Below are 21,878 nucleotides of genomic sequence, written 5' to 3' on the forward strand. Positions count from 1 at the left end.
TAGGTCTTTCCCTTTGTTCTTGTACTGCAGACAACTCCCATTTATAGATAATACATGTTTTGACCTGTAAGACACAGAAGGTTACAGATTTAAAACATAGCCATCAGAACATGACTCCAAAGTAGCTGTGTCTTCTTTTTTTAATTAATTTATTTTTTTATTGAAAATTTCTACCTCCTTCCCTCCTTCCACTTTCTTCCCTTTCCTTTACTCCCCCTCCCCCTCCCTCTCCAGTCGAAGGAGCAGTCAGGGTTCCCTGCCCTGTGGGAAGTCCAAGGTCCTCCCTGCTCCCCCCAGGTCCAGGAAGGTGAGCATCCAAACAGACTAGGCTCCCACAAAGCCCGTTCATGCAGTTAGCTGTGTCTTCTTTAGAGAAACATTTGCACACTCATGCTATATGTGAGTTATCCGTATCTATCTTCCACCATTTGACATATTGCTGGTAAGAGTCACCCCTGAGAAACAATTGAATACTAAAGTCAAACACAAGTTTTAACAGCAGTTAGACAGCAAAGATAATTACAATTACAGACAGATTAATGACAACTTGGACAGCAACAAATGATTTCAAAGCAATAATATAGTCCTGAGGTGTATGGTGATGGCTTCAAAAGCGAAGGGATGTGATAGCTGTTATAATAGAATTGTTTCACTATAAAAATATTATTTGGAATGAATAGTAATGCTTTTAAGAGAACAGATAATAGAATAGTTAGCATTTAAATACTCTTAGTAAGTAAGTTGAAGTATGTGCTTGAGAGGTATGGCAATTTACTCAAGAAGATTGTGATAAACTAAAGAAAATTTTAATGTGTTACCAATGGTAAATATCAATCTGTGAAACCTCCTCTCACTCTCGATCTCCTGTACTTGGCTTCCCTTTTCTATACATTAGATGCTGTCTTTTTTGTTTGTTTGCTTGTTTGAATAAAAAATATTTTGATAAAGTTTTTGCCTTGGAATCACATCTGTTTCAAAGTAAAGATTTCACTCTTCAACCAAACCAATTCAGGTTTGTAAACTTTGAAAACCTGAACACTTTGAGAAATCTGTTTCTTATGTTCTTGGTCCTTACACCATAAATAATGGGATTCACCATGGGTGGTACAAGAAGATATATGTTGGCCACAAATATGTGCACTTGGGGAGTCACTTTGTGCCCAAACCTGTGGGTGAGGAAGGAGAAGAAGGCAGGAGTATATGAGACTAAGATAACACAGACATGCGAGCCACAGGTGCCCAGAGTCTTGAGTCTGGCATCCTTGGAAGGGAGGTGGAAGACTGTATTGAGTATGAGGACATAAGAACAAATGATCAATATGAAGTCCACACCCCCAGTGAGGAAAGCAACAATGAGGCTGTAGGCTCGGCGGATGCTCGTCTCAGCACAGGCAATCTTGATGAGGGCCATGAACTCACAGTACGTGTGGAAAATTATGTTGGTCCTGCAATAGGGAAGCCAACTTAGTAAGAAAGGATGAGGACTGAGAAGAACTATTCCCCGAAGTACAATAGCTAGACCTATCCTTCCAGTTACAGTGTGTGTCAAAATAGTTGAGTGTCTTAATGGGTTACAAATGGCCACATAACGGTCAAATGCCATGGCCAAGAAAAAGCCGGACTCCATGGTTGAGCAAGAGTGGATTAGGAAGACCTGAGTAAGGCAAGCTTCAAAAGGAATTTCTCCATCTTGAAACCAAAAGAGACTGAGAAGTTTGGGAACAGCTGTAGTGCACACCACAAGGTCAGCCACTGCCAACATGCAGAGGAAGAGGTACATTGGCTCATGGAGGCTGGAGTCTGTCTTGATGATGAACAGAAGAGAACAGTTTCCCACTAGCGCCAAAATGTAGACCACACAAAAGGGGATGGAAATCCACATGTGTGCTGCCTCCAACCCAGGAATGCCAATGAGAATGAAGGTTGAGGGATGGACATCAGACTTATTGTAGACAGACATAACAAGAGTCAGAGTCTCAACTTCTTCTTCATGGATATTTTCTATAAAAGGATCAAAAATTATTTCTAAATTTGAAAGTTGACTTGTTAAGACGTACAGGGAGTACCTTCTGTACTGGAGAAATTACTGTACCTTAAATGTAGAATAAAAGGTTATCATGACATAAAAGAATCAGGTATCCTTACAGAATTACTCTGCAATTGAAAACTAACTACTCAAATTCATAAATAGTTGGTATCTGTAATGAGATTTTCATGAAACGTTTTTGCCCTGAACTCTTTGCTCTCTTTAGTCCCACAGAGAACAACATTCATACTTTCTGTTTATGTACTAACATTGCTATTTTCATCACTATATAAATTTCCATTTTGTAACATTACTGATGTATAGGTGCAAATGAGGAAGACATTTAAATTATTGAAAATTCTATTATCTTCCATTGGAAAGAATTTGATACTGATTGAAAATTGAAGAATGTGTATGTTATGCTGTGAGGGGTAAAAGAAAAAGAAGAAAAGTAGTCTATGGAGGACTAGATGAGGATTGGCTTTCTTCCTTTATTTAATTTCCTCTCTTTTAAAAACAATATTTGGACAATGCTTTAGAGAAATTCCAAATGACCATGTACACATACCTATGATAGTGGAATATCAATACATTGGCTAATCTGTCAACAGCAGTGAATGACTATGTGTACCTTTGTCCACCCCTAGCTGAGAGCCGCTTGAGCTGACAGCACGAGAGTCAAAAAACAGGTGATGAACAAGGCGAGGTGCTTGTCATGACTTCACTGTACTTTTGTTTTTGACCTTACTAGACCATTTTTGCAATAAGCAGATTATAGCATTATTTTAGCTATTGAAACTTATTTCTATTTATCTGTGAGTCAAACAATCTCTCCTTAGCCAAGTTGATAGAAAAGGTTTTCTTCATCTAAGCTTCAGTTCACAAATTTTTCTTTGTCAAGTGTGTTTCTTTGTGGCCTGATTATCATCCCCAGACTTATTCTATAAATTGATGATTTCACTTGCTTAATTTTTAATCTATTATTAGAGCATGACCTTGAAAGTTGTGTAAGTCTCATAATATATGAATTATTGTTATTCTTTTATATCTAGAAACGCTATTAATGCTGCTTCTAAAACATTTACTACTACAGATAGTATTACATTATAGGATGTTTCTGATCATGAAAATTAACAACATTCAAAAATCATGTTTATAATATGTATTTCAGACTGGGTGTCAATATAAAATTGGAAAGACAAAATAATTTTAGATAAGTTTTTTATTTGAAATTTTACATATAAATTATGTGTTTACTTTCATTATGAGACCTTCAGAGGACTTTGAGATGGATTTCATTTTTTAATTATATAGTAGTTGGACTTCTAGGTCAAGGCAGGTTTGCAATTTTTAATAAATGAAATTTCTAAACTATACTATATAGCTTAGAATATAAAGAGAATATATATTTATATATTTAGAATATAAAAAAATATGTAAGAATATAAAAAATACTTGGCAAGTTATTAATTATATGTTATCCTATGCTTTTATACCTATGATTGATTGATAATAAGGCAGTCATTTTGAGAATAATTTTGAGAATAATAACATATATTAACTCATAAATTTGATCCACCATCTTGTTGAGTAGAGTCATAGTAACTTTATAAGTTTAAAAAGCTGGTAAATGATAAACCTGGATTCTAGCTCACACACTAACTTCAGGACTTTCATGATTAATTACACTGATAGATTATTCCTGTAGGTTATTAATTATTAGTATTATATAATTATATTGCTATAATAATGATGAGCATTATTGTGCATGCAACATTAAAACATGCCTTCAGTATTAATTTGATTGCAAGTACTGTTAAAAGTTCCATTTTCTCATTACATGAAGAAGTTCCTCTAAGTCTAATCTTTTCTTTTTCAAACTAGACCATGCCTAATGTAACTTTGAACACTCAGTTGAGAAGAAAAATTAAAGTATCCAGCTCTCTCAATCTTACTCCTTTCTAAAATTAAGATTATGTACATACTTCTTGCTTATAATGTAGATCCATTCTAAACAGTTAATACAAAAACTAGTGGGAGGAATTGTCCCAAGAAATCTTATAGAAGCAGATGTAAGCGATTGGTTGCATTGAGTAGAGGCCTGGAAACGTCCATTTGGCCTATATACACCTACCCGATCATAAAGGAAGACTTATTGTGTATTTATTACCTGACTCCCAATTCTTCAAGCATCACAATGAACATCCACTAGGCTGAAGTGAGCTGTAGTTCTTCCTTGACTTACTACGTGTCGTGACTGAATCCGGTTATGGACAGTTTTCATCACCTCAGGCACCCATTGCCAAGGAATAGAGATGGCTTCCTTGTGGAATCAAGAAAAAGCAAAACAAAAGGTTGGAGATTTGGGATGAATGACAACCTTAAGATCTTTGGAATCACATCTTGTTAATGCGGGACTCTAAAAGCAGGGCAGGCAGGGAGTCCTCCTCCTCCGTTTCTGCAGCCTCCCGCTCAGGAACATTTTTAATTGTTTAAATTGAATCTCAACATTTAATTTTAAAAAAAACAAGAAAAGAAAGATGGAGGCTCAGCCTTCTTTATAAATGTGGGGGTTCTAGTTTTACTTCTGTTGCTGTGATAAAGTATTCTAAAGAAGAGCACCGCAGGGGAGAAGCTGACAAGACCAGCTCACAGTCCATTGTGCAAGGAGGTCAAGGGAATCATTTTAAACAACTAATCACATCACATCCACACTCAAGAGCAGATAAAGAGAAGATGCATGCAAGCTTCCTTATTTGCTTCTTTGTTCTCAGCTTTATTTTTCTAACATTTTATAGTTCATGAACCCTTTCCCAGGGAATGTTGCAACACACAGTGGGCAGGATTCCCACATCAATTACCTTAATAAGACAATGCACTACAGACAAGCCTGGGTCATATAATCCCTCACAGGTTATTGCAATTAAGTTGACAGTTAAAGCTTACCATGACGAAGATCAACCCTGCTAGCTTTCTTAGATGTAAAACTTGGAATTGTATAAATTTATTGTTGTATTGGATTGTATTCTTTATATATGTGCTAAATATTTATGTGCATGTTATACACACATCTATACACAATATTAATATTTATTTGTACATATATAATTCTCATGCTTCAGAAATTTCATATTTTAAATTAAATATATCTAGTCCTTAAAACATAATCATAAGTCCAAATGATTATTTGTAGCTTCTTTAAAGTAGCAAGCACATACAAAAGTCTGCCAAAATTTTGAATGTTCTAACATGCATATTAGAATGGGGTTGTTACATGATTTCTAATGGTTCTTAATAATGAAAACCTGATGTCAGATATTACTGGGGTTAAAAGCTGAAAGATCAAAGAAGCAGAGCAGCTAGCCACTAGTTCTTACTGCTACAAAATCCTCAGACCTAGTGGGGTATCCTGTCTCTACAAGCCCTCAGACTGAATATTCTGAGGGCCTGTCTCCTCCTGCCTTATATTTCTCTCTCCACCAGCCATATCCCTTCCTGCTCCACCTCACTAGTGTTAGGATTAAAGACTTGTAACTCCCAAGTACTGGGATTAAAGGTGTGAGCCACCACTGCCTGGCTTCTATGGCTAGTGGTTCGCTCCACACTCTGGACCTCAGGCGAGCTTTATTTGCTAGAGCACAAAGTACCATCACAGAGGGTTGGCAAAGTAAGGCCCTTAAATTCTAGTTTTAAATCTCATAAAATCCTTTGTGTGCTGTTATTTAGCCTCTTTACCCTTCTCACTGCCTTTCCCTGTAAAATGGTTCATCAGTGCTGAGATCATGTAAAGGGTTCCAAAGAGACAGAACTTTGTCACGTGCTGATAAAACTGACTTAATTACACAAGCCTCATACATAATGAACTACAGTGCTTTGTGATATAAGTTACAAGTTAAAGCATCAGTGCGTGTCCCTAAAGAAAGCAAAATTTCTCTATGTATATATGTGATATCTGCCTGGGAATCTTTATATCTATCTATAGTGTTTGATGAATACACAGCAAGGAAGTTTTATGTAAAATTTGCAGGATGACACTCCAAACTGTGATGGGGTAGCTTGTACTAAGTGTCATGTGGTCAGATTGAAACTCTGAAGTAAAAACCCTCAAATGGGCCAGGCTTAAGTTACCAAAGAAAAATTCCAACATTGCAGGGTGATGGTGGTTCATGCCTTTAATTCTAGCACTTGGGAGAGGCAGGTGTATCTCTGTGAGTAGAAGGCTAGCCTGGTCTACAAGAGTTAATTTCAGAAAAGTCTCCAAAGCTCCAGAGAAACCCTGTCTCATCTTGAAAAACCATAAATAAATAAATAAACAAACAAACAAATAAATAAATTCAACTCACATGTTAGATAATTTCCCTCAAGTTGGTGGTCATAGATGGAGAATCCCAGTGATCCTAAAAACAGAATATAGACTATTGCCATTGCTTTTGTTCTTCTACTGGAACTTGACTGTAAAGATCCATTGCTGGAGATACCACATATTTTTTATCACAGAACAGAGAAACCAAGCAGGCAGTGACTTGACAACTTCTCTTATCTTGGCTAGCTTATACTGTGTCACAGGTGCTATACAGGCACCTTGGGGAAGAAAAATGAACAATTTGCATCCATTTATGAGCCTTGCAAACTACAATATTGACCAGATTGTCAGTGCACACTCATTGTTGCAGCAGTGATATAAATAATATGATAGAAATCAATAGCTTTGTGATTTGTAAAGTCCCACCCCTGAGGTATAAATTCATATCTGAAAACCTGATCAGGAACCCATGGCAGTGGTGGTCACATATGCTAGAAAAGAACCCTGTACTGTTATTTTGCTGAATGGAAATAGTGTCAAATACTTATCATTATTCCCATAGATAAATGAAGCTCTCACTCATTATTTTAGAAGGTTCTTATTACAACCAAAGAGACTAGATTATGGGACTATGGGAAAATGAAATGCTACTGTTTTGCTAAAGGAATATAATAAAATGACTCTTAACAATATTCTTCTTCACACATGGATCAGTTACATCATCAGAGAAGACAGGAAGCAACACAGAGAGCCTCAATTGGACAGTGCATATAGAGTGAGATATTCAATACTAGATGGGATATCTTCATCAAACCCCTTCTCTCAGGACTCAGAGAGCTATTAGGGAGAGAAGACAGAAAGATTTCTAAGAGCCAGAGATGATATATGCCAGCCAGGAAATGGTGTCTTCCAGACACAACAGGACTGATGAACATATGGGCTCACAAAGACTGTGGCAGCACACACATGGACTGCACAAGTTCAACCCAGACAGGATCCCAGCACAGAGAGGGAGGAGTTGGAATGTGCTCCTACCCCTAACCAAGAAGTTATCTGCAGCTGACATGCACTTGCAAAGGAAAACTTAGTTTTCTCCAGTGAAGTCTCACTGGATATATTTTCCACACCTAAGAGTAGGCCACGCACCCAGCAGTAGATAACCAACAGAAAATTGACTCAGTCATGTAGTATTTGTAGATTTTGTCTAATATAAACTTATTTGTGCATTTTTGCTTGTATATTATGGTTTCTGATTTTGTTTTGGGGTCATCTCTCTCTCTCTCTCTCTCTCTCTCTCTCTCTCTGTGTGTGTGTGTGCACACTCTCTCTTTCTCTATGTGTGTACACTTGTGTGCATGCATGAGCATGTGTGTTTGTGTGTTTCCTGTGATTTTTCCCTTTCTTGAATTCTAATTTGTTTATTTTTCTGTTTTATTTCTAAAGGGATAGAAAAAGGAGGCATGGAGTTGGGTGGTGTGCCTATTTGTCTGCCCCTTGTCCACCCACTGCTAACATGGCTAGCAGCCAGGGATGCTAAGGGGACGCTAAGGGGACGCTAAGGGGACCAGCCACCATTGGAGACCTGCTGCTTGGTGCGACCAGGCCCTGCCTGGGACTGGCTACTCTCAGGACCTGCTGCCCCCTGCCTGCTGGGCAGCCCCACAAAGCCATTAAAAGCACCCCTGGTTGGCTGACATTTGTCTAGGGGTATCCTGGTGAATGTGTGCTGGCAGGTGCTCCTATCTTGAATTTCCTTTGGATGGTCTGTTCCTAGGCAGTCTCAGTTTGTAGTCTTTCCTGCAACCGGGTATTGTTTCAGGGTAAACTACAATTAAGGTCTCCCTTAAGCTTATCATGGCTAGGCCCAACACTGGTGGGTGATAATGTTTGGAAGAACTTCCTTTGAGTGATCTGTTTTTCATGGCTGGCTGTACACTGGCATTATACTTGTGCCAGGCCCTGTTTATGTGGTGACAGAGACTGAACCCCAGATCTTCATCAATGCAAGATTATCTGCCAAATAAGCTACATCCTCAAACCCAAATGAGTAGATTCTAAAAGCATTTAGCATGTAAGTGAATTGAGTTGAGAGGGTTTTCTAACCTAATTACTTTATTGATGAATAAATGAGTGTAAATTGGTAGGTTATTCGTGACAATTAATTTTAATATTATATAATAACTGAAAGACCCTACAGACCCCCTCCTCAAAACCCACAGTTAGCATGCTCCAGGGGGAATGTCCTGTTTGCTTAAAAAAAATTCTCCGGATCAGCAGCCAGCCTGCTCTCGTAAGAACATCCCATGTGCTTGAGAAAGCAGAATGTCTTTGAGATAGGAAGACTGCAAGGCAGAATGTCAATAAGATAGGAACAGGATGACTGTTGCATGCTGAGAGAGGGAACCATTCATGCCCCGCCTCATTCCGATAACCACGCTTTTGTTTTGCTTCTGTAAACTTGCTGTTTGCTCTTCCCTATAAAATGCCCGCCCTCCAGTTAGCAGGCACGCAAGTCTTCCAAGAGATCTTGCTGGCTGCAGGTACCTGTGTCTACTCAATAAACCTCTTGCGATTTGCATTCGTGCGGTCTCGGCCTGTTCCTTGGCATTGGGGAGGTCTCCCCAAAAAAAGGTCCTCTCCGAGGGTCTTTCAATAACTAAAAATATTTTTAATCATTATCTTGGCTAATATTCCTCAGGTAGCAAATAAAAGTAATAAAGTTTAAATTTATTTGAACTATAGCAAAATATTATGTGACAATAAATCTATTGCAAGGCAGGTTTCAAAGTTGGTTATTTTAGAGGCTTTAATTTCCCTACAATCTTTCTGCTACCATTCTGCCAGGGACCTTGAGTATTAGCCTCAGCACCCCGACAGGGTCCAGCTAAGATTTGCCATAGCAGGCAATACCCTGGCTAATTAGATCTGACGGTAAATGAAATAAATCAATTCACATACGCTACTGCTACATGTTCTTTATCCCTTGGAGAGAATAAACTGGGAAAAGAAGGAGGAGGAAGAGGAAGAGGAGAAGGAGAAGGAGAAGGGGGAAGGAAAAGGGGAGGAGGGAAAAGGGACGAACTTTCCCAGGTCACTAGGTTTACAGATGCAATTAAAAAATTCCACAGGAAAAACAATGATATCACATACATTTTAAAATCACAAAGAGGGCAGCACTCCAGAATAGGTGACTTCACCCAGGAAAGAGTCAGCACCCAAGGAGAAATTCCTGACATTCCAAACCATTAGATAGAGTTAGTAAGCATCCCTAAACCAAGAATTCACCCACACCCAGACCTGTTTGTCTGGTAAGATTTTCCTATCATTTTGAAATTCCTAAGCGGTCTGTCAGCAAAGGTAATTTTGGAATGTTGACTCTATGTAAATTTGACTGTTAGAACAAAGAATGAATGTTCTTGCTCTGAAGTCTCCTGGTGTGTGTATGGAGGGGGATGGACCAGTCATTCCAATGCCTGTGCAGAAGTCACGCTGCTAAAGTATTTTGGGAATAAACCCCATTTTGAAAGGAGGGGTCATGGCTTTACAAGGTTTTTACAGATTTGACAGTGACTTTTTCAAAAGTGTTCCCGTAACTCTGCAGAAAGGGTTACTTCACATAGATGTGCACATGTGCACGTATACACTTCCTGTGGGTTGGTCTGATAGATCTGTCTGCTGTATATTCCCTGTACAGTCTCGTGGGCTCCAACTGTATTATCCTGTGTTTAGGTCAGTAAGTTTAGCCTGTCTGGAGAAGAGATGAGAGTCCTTGGATGACTTGGGATCCAGGATGTCTGAGTGAATGTTGGGGAGTACGAAGACGTGGATGTGAAAAGTGAGACATGTGAATTGTTAATGTCTTGACATAATTATGATTTCTCAGAAAATGAGAATCGAAATGTATCCAGGAAGTCTCTTCTTACGTAGATACTCTATGTGGCAGTTTGTTGTACCTCTCATTTCTGAGCTTCAATGTGTGTGGAGAGAAGGAGATGGGGAGACTTTCCAATCAACATCAAGCTACCTGGCCCTGAGGAAGAAAATGCAGTCTTTCCCAAGAAACTCTGAGGAGATCATCCTGAGAGATAAAACAGGTTTCAGCTGATGTTAACTTTAGACAGCCACCAGGGACTCCACGGGATGCTATTATAAAGATCTCGTCCTTTTAGGAAACACACAAAAGGCAATTATAAGGCTTTCAGAGAACCAGTGTCAAATGCAGACTTAGGAATCTGATTATATAGAGGAGTGGGGTAGGGGATGTAGAGATTCCAGAAGGATGGTGTATGAGGAATTTATTTACCAGAAGGAAGATATTAAAAATAGTAACAAATTATTCTCAAGACTGAATTTTGCTCTCATTTCTATGGATACCTTTAGAGTTGAGTTATTTTTTCTCTCTCTCCCTCCCTTGGTCTCATCTCCTTTCTTCTTCTAAACGTTTACTTTCTCCTTTATGTCTATCTCCCTCCATATCATCTGCTTTTTATTTTAGTCCTATATATCTTTTCTTTCCAAAGATAGAGGGAGCGAGAGAGGAGCATTCGATGTGGGAGAAGGAGGAGGAGGGGAAGGAGGAAGAGGGGAAGAACACTGTGAGGTGTAAGGAACCACAAACAGGGGGGTCTGCAGCCTTGTGTTGACCAACTTTACTTCGCTGTGCTTGTTTCCTCCTGCTGTCTTCACTGAGGCAAATCTTTTGCCCACGAGCAGTGAAAGGGAAAACTGCAGGATATCCTGGTCTATGTCTTCCAATTTCACAAAATATTGAGTATGTGGGCTTTATTCAACTTATTGCAACCAGGATATGCATTTACTCCTATAGATGAGATGATTCTGAGCTGCCATGGTTCACAGGTTTGTGCCACTACTTAAGCTCAGCTCTGTGTGGGTGTATGTGAGTTACATGGGGAGGATGAGCTAATGAAAATAAGTCTTCATTAGGTAACGAATTTTCTAAATATGTATCATGGTTGACACTGAACTAACAAGTTTTAAGAACCCACTAGATTTTCTGTTGTTTCATTTATCTAGTCACACTGATATGCTTCACACTGCAGATTCTTTATGCAATGATTATGTCTGACTTTCTGTGATTGTTTCGATGTACTAAACTAAAGCATTTTATCATAGAAAGAGGACTGAGGTTATAATATAAACAAAAACTTCATGTATTTGAAATTAAACTTCAGGATTTATATGAGGCTTTTGTGAAATAGTAAAATAATGTTTGAAACCTTGGAGAGGAACCTGTTATAAATGATGACCTTTCCATTTGAGTCATAGATTGGATTTTGAACTCATATTTTGAAGCACAAAACATTGGAAAGAAATGAAAGCAAAGAGACCAGTGAGAGGGGTGGGGTGAGAAAAGAGAGAGTAGGGAGATGTTCTGGGGCAATATACTCAGTTTGCTATATGTACTGGACTATAAATCTCCTATTATATATAGTACTATTAGCAATGAATATAGAAATGGAAATTTTAAAAATAAAAAATAATAGTTACATTCCAAGTAGCAACTGAATTATCATTGAAAAATATTTCTGTGGTACATAGGAATAGTCAAATTACATTCAGATTTACAAATAAGCAAACCAAACCAAAACCACATCAAACAAACAAATAAAACCTTACCACCACACATCCCCAATTTACCAAAGATGCTGATAGAGTGGCCACAGAGTTAAAAGGAAGGGGACAACTTTTAACTTTTGGATCAAAAGGAAAGGACAAGTTGCACAGTGTAATCTGTGTCCAATTCAACACTGTTTTAGCTTGAACATAAAGGATTGCAAAGTAGGTAATTTATGAATGCAAGCATCCTCCATCATCTGCAAGAAATCTGTCCGAGGACTGCAGTGGTTGCCCGAAACAACAGATATAACCAAATGTTTATTAGCCTGTGCTGTTTTCTATATGTAAATATCTATATTAACTTGTAGACTAGCAAAATTGATAATAAACTACTAATAGAATACAGATGGCAACATACTATAATAAAAGTTATGTGAAATTAGAAAAAAAATGTTCACAGAGATGTTGTAAGCTAAGTGCATCTAACTCCTAGTTTTCTTCTAGAGTTACTACTTCCCTCGTTAATGGCAAGATGCTCCACACCAACTTTTCCACTTTCCACCCAGACACCTTCTATCTTGTAGGCATTCCTGGACTTGAGAATGTCCACGGATGGATTTCCATGCCTTTTTGCTGTATCTACTTAATGGCTTTGCTGGGGAATACCACAATTCTATGGGTCATCTGGATAGACCGTACTCTAAGAGATCCTATGTTCTACTTTCTAGCCATCTTATCTGCCATTGATGTAGCACTCTCCACATCCTCAGTACCTCGGATGCTAGGTATCTTTTGGTTTGATGCACATGAAATTGGTTTTGGAAACTGTGTAGCTCAGATGTTTCTGATACACACTTTCACAGGAATGGAGTCCGCAGTCTTGCTGGCAATGGCATTTGACCGCTATGCTGCTATTTGTGTGCCACTCCGCTATACAACCATTCTGACACCCCAGATGTTGGTAGGCATTGGTGTGGGTATTGTGATGCGTCCAGTTCTGCTCATGCTGCCCATTCTATACCTAATCCACCGTCTGCCCTTCTGTGAAGCCCGGGTTATCGCCCACTCCTACTGTGAACACATGGGCATTGCTAAGTTGGCCTGTGCCAGCATTCGCATCAATGGCATTTATGGACTTTTTGTAGCGTCTTTCCTTGTTTTGGATGTGGCTTTGGTTGGAATCTCTTATGCTTATATTCTCCGTGCTGTTTTTCGCCTCCCTTCTAAAGATGCACGACAAAAAGCATTGGGCACGTGTGGCTCCCATGTTGGGGTCATGTGTGTTTTTTACACACCCTCCCTCTTCTCCTTCCTCACTCACCGGTTTGGAAAAAACATCCCTCGCTATGCCCATATTCTTGTTGCCAACCTCTATGTGGTCATCCCACCAGCCCTCAATCCTGTAATCTATGGTGTGCGAACCAAGCAGATCCGTGAGCGTGTGGTGCACACTTTCACTTCCAAGTAAGGGGCTGCATTTCTTTAGTTCTAAAGGGTGAAAGTATGGCCCAAGTTGTCAATTTTGATACTTCTCTAGATTGTAATTAGAAAGATATCTTACTGAAGGTGATCCTGACTAAAGGAACAGGCATTGCAGAATGTTTAGGAGTCTTGAATCTTTAGTGTTCAGCGTTAAGTTATTCTTCTTAGAGGATTCCACTACCAGGGGGAAAGAAAGAGAAAACCCCATTAGTCTTTAATAAAGAGACCATGTGAGTCTCTGTGACTCTTTGAGAATAATATAATATTCTGCTTAGAAATAATTACTTGACTCTAACATCCTTGATTTTCTGTGATAAAAATTCTCAAACATAACTTTTATATGTTGAATGGATCTGAGATTATCACTGAGATATTGAATTAGGTTTTATAAATGTATTTGTTTAGTTTACACCAACATCTGTAGGCACCATGTGTCCTCACTTGGCTGCTACCTCTTTGTGAGGAAGTATGAAGTGTACCCTGTATTTACATTAAAGTGTATAGATAATGTTTATAAGAAAATTTGAATTTATAAAATTTTAAAAGCAGCATTTTATGATTAAACCTTTGTAACAGTGAGTGAATTTAATGTACAAAATAAAATTTCAGTTTCGCCAACATTAACTGTAGTTATCTGGGTATTCTTCCAAATACCTTGCATTGTACTCAAGGAGATAATTTCTCCAGAACGTCTGAGCTACAGGCTTTTTTTAAAATTATTAATCATGATTTTCTGTTCACAGAAGATAATGTACACAGAAAAGAATAATGAAATATAAAAAAGTGTTGCTCCTCAGGGGTCTAGAACTACTTTTCAGGTGGCAAGTTGTCATAAGTTGACAATTGCCTTTGCACTCATATGCCATTACTAAATGGACTAAGAAAATACTCGGTGCTTACAAATACAGAAGATTAATTATCTTGTGTTTTCATGAACTAGAGTTCATTAAAGTGTCTGGAACTAATCAGTGGAGGTTAGAAAAAAAGATTTTCTAAATATTGTCATTCAAAGATTGTGTTTCCTATGTTCTTTTAAAGTAGATGAAATTAAGTTTTTAAGTAAAAAACAGCTGTGGTGGTGTATGACTTTAATTGCAGCATTTGGGGGGCAGAGGCAGGTGGATCTCTGTAAGTCTACAAAGCTAGTTTCAGAGTATACAGGGATGCACAGTGAAGAAAATAGCCAGAAATTATGCAGAGAATGAGTGACCTTGCAACATTTAGTCCTAAACAGAATGTCTCCATCAACTCCCTCCTCTCAGAACTCAAGGGACCCAGAGACAAAAAGATTTTAAGAGTCAGAGGGGTTGGAGGACTCCAAGAAAACCAGATTCTCTGAATCAACAGAGTCAATGAACATATGAATTCACAGAAACCAAGGCAGCATGCCCAGGACCTACACTGGTCTGCATCAGATGCAGCCACAGAGCAGAAAGGATAAGTGACACATCCCTAACCCAGAAGCTATCTCCAGTTGATAGACCCTTGTAAATTGCTAGCTAACAAAAAAAGATTCAATGGTGTCTTTGAAGGTCTTCTTCTCCCAACATCATTGCAGGGTCTTTTCTCTCTCTCTCTCTCTCTCTCTCTCTCTCTCTCTCTCTCTCTCTCTCTCTCTTTCTCTCTCTCTGATCTTTTATATAATTTTTCTTTTCTGTTTTTAATCACATAGGTCCTTTGCATATATATAAATGGCTTTCAGTTTAGTGTTTTTATGGCATTCCTGAGTATTAAACAAGTGGATTTCTGTTTATAGTGCCTCCTTTGGGCTCTTTTCCTTCTGTTTGTTTTATATAATTTCTATTCACCACTTTCTATTTTATTTTATCTTGTTATAGAATATTATTTTAGTAAACAAAAACAGCACTAAATAAAATTCAAAAACAACACCCCCTCCAAATTTGTAAGTGATATCATGAAAAAAGAAAAAATGTAACTTATTAACTAGGGGAAATATGTGCCACTAATATGTCTGAACATGGTGCTGCTTTTAAGGTAGTTTTTGGACAAAGCAGCGAAAAGACAATACACTCAGCTAAGAAGAGCAAAGGATTTTAAATCTTTTGTAAAGAAGATATTCAAATTTCAAAGAATTTGTTGTCAGGGAAATGAAAATCAAGAGCTAAAGCAACATTATTTTATATCAACCATCAATGGTATAGTGAGAGAAAAATCACCACAAGCTGTGTGGAAAATGTTTCTTGGATTCCTCAAATATGGCTAATGAAGTGTTGGTGCCTTAGTGATTTTGATATGCTGACTTAGGATTCTGCATCTAGCCACAAATTAAGTAGGTAAATAATACACATTTTCAGTCCAAATTCAAAGGAGGATCAGTAATAAAGATAAGTTGAAATATGGTATTAAATGAAGTAAACATAATCTTAGGCTTGGAAAAGAATAAAGCATAAAAAGTGAATTCAGCAGCAGTTTGGCCACTTCTTGAGAATGTACAGTGTGTTCACAAGCAATGTTTCAGTCAAGAGGGGCAAGTGTAGGGGATTTTAGAAGATAAAATACAATTTATATGCTAATCTTGCTGAGTGACGTTATTTGTGAGTGTATTGTAGCAAAGTGGATTTTAAACTGAAAAAAGAAAAGAAATACTAAAATGATTTCAAAGTTACAGAAATTCCAGTCACGTGGACTTCACGCTGTCATACACCAAATTATCACAGAACAAATGCAGACTTTTCTTCCTTCCTTGATACAACCTGCTAAGTTCAAGAGCCTTATGAGAGAGTGTTTTATTGAGTCAAGTACACACTGCATGTCAGAGGGACAGCACCCACAGGATGGAGAGCCCTCACCATGAACAAACTTTCCAGAATGTATTTGAGCCTTAAGAGGTCATGGGATGGAACATCCCTTTGGAATTGTCAAAAAGAACTGCAATTGAAATCTTAACCAGAATAAATTCTTTGTGCATATATTATACCAGAAGCCTAGTTTTGATAGCATTTGGGACTAAGTTTTACCTGTCTGGTGTGCTTTCTTAGCTATTTAGAAATGTAACCAGTGTATATATTCCACACTTTCTTCATCCATTCTTCCATTGAAGGGCATCTAGGTTGTTTCCAGGTTCTGGCTATTACAAATAATGCTGCTATGAACATAGTTGAACAAATGCTTTTGTCGTATGATAGGGCATCTCTTGGGTATATTCTCAAGAGTGGTATTACTGGGTCTTGGGGTAGGTTGATCCGGAATTTCCTGAGAAATCGCCACACTGATTTCCAAAGTGGTTGCACAAGTTTGCATTCCCACCAGCAATGGAGTACTACTCAGCGGTAAAAAATAATGACATCTTGAATTTTTCAGGCAAATGGATGGAAATAGAAAACACTATCCTGAATGAGGTAACCCAGACCCAAAAAGATGAACATGGGATGTACTCACTCATAATTGGTTTCTAGCCATAAATAAAGGACATTGAGCCTATAATTTGTGATCCTAAGGAAGCTAAATAAGAAGGTGAAACCAAAGAAAAACATATAGTCATCCGCCTGGAACTGGGAAGTAGTCAAGATTGCCGGGCAAAAACTGGGAACTTGGGGGTGGGGTGGGATGGGGGTAAGAGGAAATGGGGTGAGAAAAGTGAGAAGGGGAGGATGGGAGGAGCTTGGGGGAATGGGATGGTTGGGATAAAGGAAGGGTGGATATGGGAGCAGGGAAGTATATACTTTATTAAGGGAGCCATCTTAGGGTTGGCAAGAGACTTGACTCTATAGAGGGGCTCGCAGGTGTCCAGGGAGATGTCCCCACCTAGTACCTTGAGCAACTGAGGAGAAGGAACCTGAAATGACCCTATCCTATAGCCATACTGATGAATATCTTGCATATGACCATAGAACCTGCATCTGGTGATGGATGGAGATAGAGACAAAGACCCACATTGGAGCTCTCAGTCCAAATGAGGAACAGAAGAAGGGAGGACATGAGCAAGGAAGTCAGGACCACGAGGGGTGCACCCACCCACTGTGACAGTGGGGCTGACCTATTGGGAGCTCACCAAGGCCAGCTGGACTGGGACTGAATAAGCATGGGATAAAACCGGACTCTCTGAACATGGCAGACAATGAGGGCTGATCAGAAGCCAAGGACAATGGCACTAGGTTTCGATCCTACTGCATGAACTGGCTTTGTGGGAGCCTAGCCTGTTTGGATGCTCACCTTCCTAGACCTGGATGGAGGGGGAGAGGAGAGAGGGAGGGGGAGAGGAGTGGGGGGAGGGGGAGGGAAATAGGAGGTGGGGAGGAGGCAGAAATTTTTCCAATAAAAATAAATAAATAAAAAAGAAAACCAAAAAATAGAAAGAAAGAAAGAAAGAAAGAAAGAAAGAAAGAAAGAAAGAAAGAAAGAAATGTAATCAGTGATAACACAGAGACAGGAAAGTACTGTTTCAGAACCATAGACTTAGAAGTCTTCCTGTGAGAATAGATTTACTAGGCAAGGGTTCCACTATTAAACTCTATGCCAATGTTGAGAGAAGATGAATAACATTATTCCCCAAAAGTACATCCACATGCTTTTGAGGCACAGTGATGAAAAAAATGGAAAGTTTTCATAAAATATGATGACCTGTCACTCTTCAAGATGTTAAGACATTTGAAGATGATTGAAATAATAATAAAAGTTTTTGTTTTCGCAGAAAATATGTCCAATATGAAAATATGGCATAGAACCCATAATGATTAAAAATAATAATGAAGTGATTATAATTTTTCATTCATACTGTGCCAAATTATATGCAATTATTTAATAATTATTATTTTATTTAAAAACTTTTTTCATTTATTTTATATACCATTCAGTTTTTCCTCCATCTTCTTCTCCTGTCCCCTCCCCTTTCACATCCCTCCCTATCCTCTTCTTCTCCATCTCTATTCAGAAAGAAACAAGCAAATATGTAATTATTAATTGTGACAGACACAATTGGAAATTTATTAAAAACTGAAATATTAAGTTTGAAAATCTACCCATTGTTTAGAAACTGGTAGTAAAAAGCATGAGAATATTTGATGTCAGTAATAGCTAATAAGAAGAATACAACTTAGAGTAATATTGTATAAAATTGTTCTTGTTTTAAGAATAAAGTACACCTGCAAAGATGCTAAAAGCTAAATGAATTTTTCCTAGAAAATATTTTCCACTCTGATAAAAAATGAGAATGAAGAATAGTTAAAATGGTATTTAAATGAATATATCAGCTACTTAAAATTTATAATTTTAGTTATAAATATGTGCTTATGTCATATTAAATACAATAAATACAAAGATTATCACAGTGTGATATATTGTATGACAAACTTCCTAAACACATTATAAAGAGTGTATGAGTCTGGAGAATCTGCCAATTTAGTCTCTGGAGGCAAACATTTTGATAACTCTCTGTCCAATCTGCTTGGTCTTCAATCTGTAGATGATAGGGTTAAGCAGGATTGGTACAAGAGAGGTTTGAGAACAGAATGTGAACATAAGGAGCAACATTAAAGACAAATCTGCGTATGAAAGATGTAAAAAGCGTGAGGATGTAGAACTGGAGAAAGACAATGTGAGCTGTGCATATGTTGAATGCTTTGAATCTGGCCTCTTTCTGTGGCAATTTAAAGACAGCCTGGAAGATAAACACATAGGACAAGAATATAAAGATCACATCAAACCCAAGGACTGAAAAAGCCACAAAAAGTCCACACGCTTTATTGACCCTGAGATCCTCTGTAGCGAGCTTCACCACAGCCATATGCTCACAGGAGGAATGAGAGATGCCGCGGTCCTGAAATGGGTCAGCCGCAACTTAAATAGAAGAGGACACCTGATGATGATGACTCTCATGGTCACCAATGCTATAATGGTAATTAGTACTTTCTTAGTGAGAATGTCTCAGGGGATCACAGATTGCCACATAGCATTCAAAGGCCATGGCCAGTAGAATGCCAGATTCCATGCCCTGCAAAGTGTGAGTAAAATGCATCTGGATTAGACAGGAGTCAAACTGAATGCTCTTTTTTTTTTTTTTTTGGTTTTTTGAGACAGGGTTTCTCTGTGGTTTTGGAGCCTGTCCTGGCACTAGCTTTTGTAGACCAGGCTGGTCTCACAGAGATCCGCGTGCCTCTGCCTCCCGAGTGCTGGGATTACAGGCGTGCGCCACCACCGCCCGGCTCTGAATGTTCTTTGACTGCACCAAAAGACAGCCAGCATTTTAGGGTGATGCATAAAGTGAGACCCAAATCCACAGTCGCCAACACAGGCTAGAAAGACATGCATGGGCTCATGGAGACTGTGCTCTCTATGAATGATGATGATGAGGAGACCGTTTCCAGTTGTGGCAGGAACAAAAGTAATGAAGAATGGGGTCCCGATCCAGTGCGACACTGACTCGAGGCCTGGAGTTCCAACCAGTGTAAAGACGGATGGCTTGAAAAAGGTGTCATTGGCCAATGGCGTGGTGACACAGGGATGTAAGCTGTCTCAGAACTTCAGGTCTATTCAGAAAAAAAGAGTTGTTACCAGCCTCAAGCATTCAATGTAACTCCGAAAAACTATTTTTGAAGAATAATAAAGTCCATTACATTCCCGTACTGATAAGCTAGATTTCAGATAGGTTTTTATTTGGGAAAAGGTATGTTTGTCTTTTTAAGGATTTTTGCTAAAGCACCATTTTAAGTAAATGTTTCACTTTCTTTACAGCATATGTACAAGAATACAATGAAAATGAGTACAAAATCTATCAACGAGAGTACCAAAGCTTGTGTTCTAATTTATAGCATGCCTTTATTGTCTTTCCACCTAATGGTATTATAAATTAAGTGCTGTTTTGAAATATTTTTATTCATTTACAATTAAATTTCTCCAAATTACATAAAATAAATTTTAAGTACTATTCTACTGTACTATAAAATAAATCCTCCTACTGAGACTTTTCCAATTCTACTTTTCCACAATTAGTTGTATTTTCAAATCTACATTAACATTTTTGTTGAGCTATCACTGTTTTTTTCTTTCTCAGTTGCTTGTACTTGTTTTCCATATAACCCTCCTACGACCTCTGTCGATTGTCTAAAACGCAGACTTTGAAAATTCTTTGTAAATGTCTGCTTTTTTTTTAAAGGAAGAGAAATAAATAAAATAAATCAGTGATTAAGTATGTTCTTATTTGCTAACAGAAAAGGAATTCCTACAGAAAGGTTGATGTTAAAAGTAAAATTGAATAAAATGTTTATGTCTTTAACTTAAAATCACGGGCTGCTAAGAGTCTATTTTCCACTTTTTTTAAAAAGCATTTTAGAAAAGCGTCTTCCAGATATAATTAACACAGAATCACAAACACTGTTTTGTCTTATTTAGAATTAATGCTACCACAAATGTTAGGACCATGTCAGCCAACAAAGGGCTGTGGGAAATGTTAGTTTCTCTCCCTACTCTTCAAGCATGCCTTACTTCCATGGCTAAGTAGCTTGCTTTTCCTCCACTGCCCCATGTCCACCTTGCCATCTGTCCAGCAACCAACCAAAAAGGTGAAGCATGATAACAGAGCTCTCACTTTGCAGTTTTCGCCCTTCTGTTTCATGAAACGGATTCTTGACTGCTTATGCAGCAGAGGGTACCAAATATCTATTGTTCTTAATCCTTCCTTAATAGTTCCCAGTATAACTTAAGCTGGGCAATTCACAGAGAAAATCATGAGTTCACAAAGTATACTTTTTTTTATTTTGAGCATTTAAAAATGTAGATTTAGGAAGAGTATAAATCAGTAGAGAAGATAATTCTCCCACCCCTATTTCTTCAGAGTTCTACAATTACTATAGGTAACGTATCTCGATTGAAATTCTGCATATGCATATAAACAGATAATTTGACTTGAACTGATTCTGGTCTATACAGAAACACTATAAAGTTTATCCACATTCTTTAATAATTAAAAAATGATCAGACAGTCAGGATAGATAAACAAAACATTTAGGAATAAATATTTTAATTTACCTCTCATCTTCCCTGTGCTCTGTAATTTATGAGAGTCTGAAAATGTCTAAGTTATTATGATTCAGACATTTTAGATTCTATAAATAAATATGCATTTATTTGAATAATGAAAATCTGTGAAAATCTTACTATTGTGAATAATTTTAGCACATTTGATGCTATACATGCATCACAACAAGAACTGTTAAAACATACTCACGTTTGTGTCACTGTGGACCTGTTAAGTCTGTGTTGCAGGGAATACAGATGAAGCAAGGTTAGTCAGTTCAGACACATTGTCTCAGTACTAGCAACCAGTGTGCAAGCACGATTTTCACTGTACTAGAGCACATGATGCAACTTAATTAATGAGAATTTTAATTTATACGCAGAATGGAGCCATTAATGGGAAATTTTATTTGCACCAGAAAAGTGATCTGAATTATAGAGTTACATTATATTCTTTTTTTTTTTTTTTTGGTTTTTCGAGACAGGGTTTCTCTGTGGTTTTAGAGCCTGTCCTGGAAC

At 38.0% G+C, this 21,878-nt stretch overlaps 2 protein-coding genes and 1 pseudogene across 2 annotated transcripts; 1 reads left to right on the top strand and 2 right to left on the bottom strand.

The window, feature by feature from the left end:
* Positions 1–994: 994 nt before the first annotated feature.
* LOC101991429 (olfactory receptor 52D1-like) lies at positions 995–1,966 on the bottom strand. The gene has a single exon (XM_005368872.2). The coding sequence runs from the start codon at positions 1,958–1,960 to the stop codon at positions 995–997; it is 966 nt and encodes a 321-aa protein (XP_005368929.1). The 5' UTR covers positions 1,961–1,966.
* Positions 1,967–12,432: 10,466 nt separating this feature from the next.
* On the top strand, positions 12,433–13,374 carry LOC101983208 (olfactory receptor 52J3-like). The gene has a single exon (XM_005368852.2). The coding sequence runs from the start codon at positions 12,439–12,441 to the stop codon at positions 13,372–13,374; it is 936 nt and encodes a 311-aa protein (XP_005368909.1). The 5' UTR covers positions 12,433–12,438.
* A 5,372-nt stretch (positions 13,375–18,746) lies between these two features.
* LOC101991712 overlaps positions 18,747–21,878 on the bottom strand; it is a 6,302-nt pseudogene continuing 3,170 nt past the window's right edge.

The sequence above is a fragment of the Microtus ochrogaster genome, unplaced genomic scaffold (genome assembly GCF_000317375.1).
Source record: "Microtus ochrogaster isolate Prairie Vole_2 unplaced genomic scaffold, MicOch1.0 UNK41, whole genome shotgun sequence".
Classification (NCBI taxonomy): Eukaryota; Metazoa; Chordata; class Mammalia; order Rodentia; family Cricetidae; genus Microtus; species Microtus ochrogaster.

What these genes read in the sequence shown, in the direction of transcription:
- LOC101991429 (XM_005368872.2), bottom strand. Translation starts at nt 1,960, where the DNA reads ATGTCTGTCTACAATAAGTCTGATGTCCATCCCTCAACCTTCATTCTC.
- LOC101983208 (XM_005368852.2), top strand. Translation starts at nt 12,439, where the DNA reads ATGCTCCACACCAACTTTTCCACTTTCCACCCAGACACCTTCTATCTT.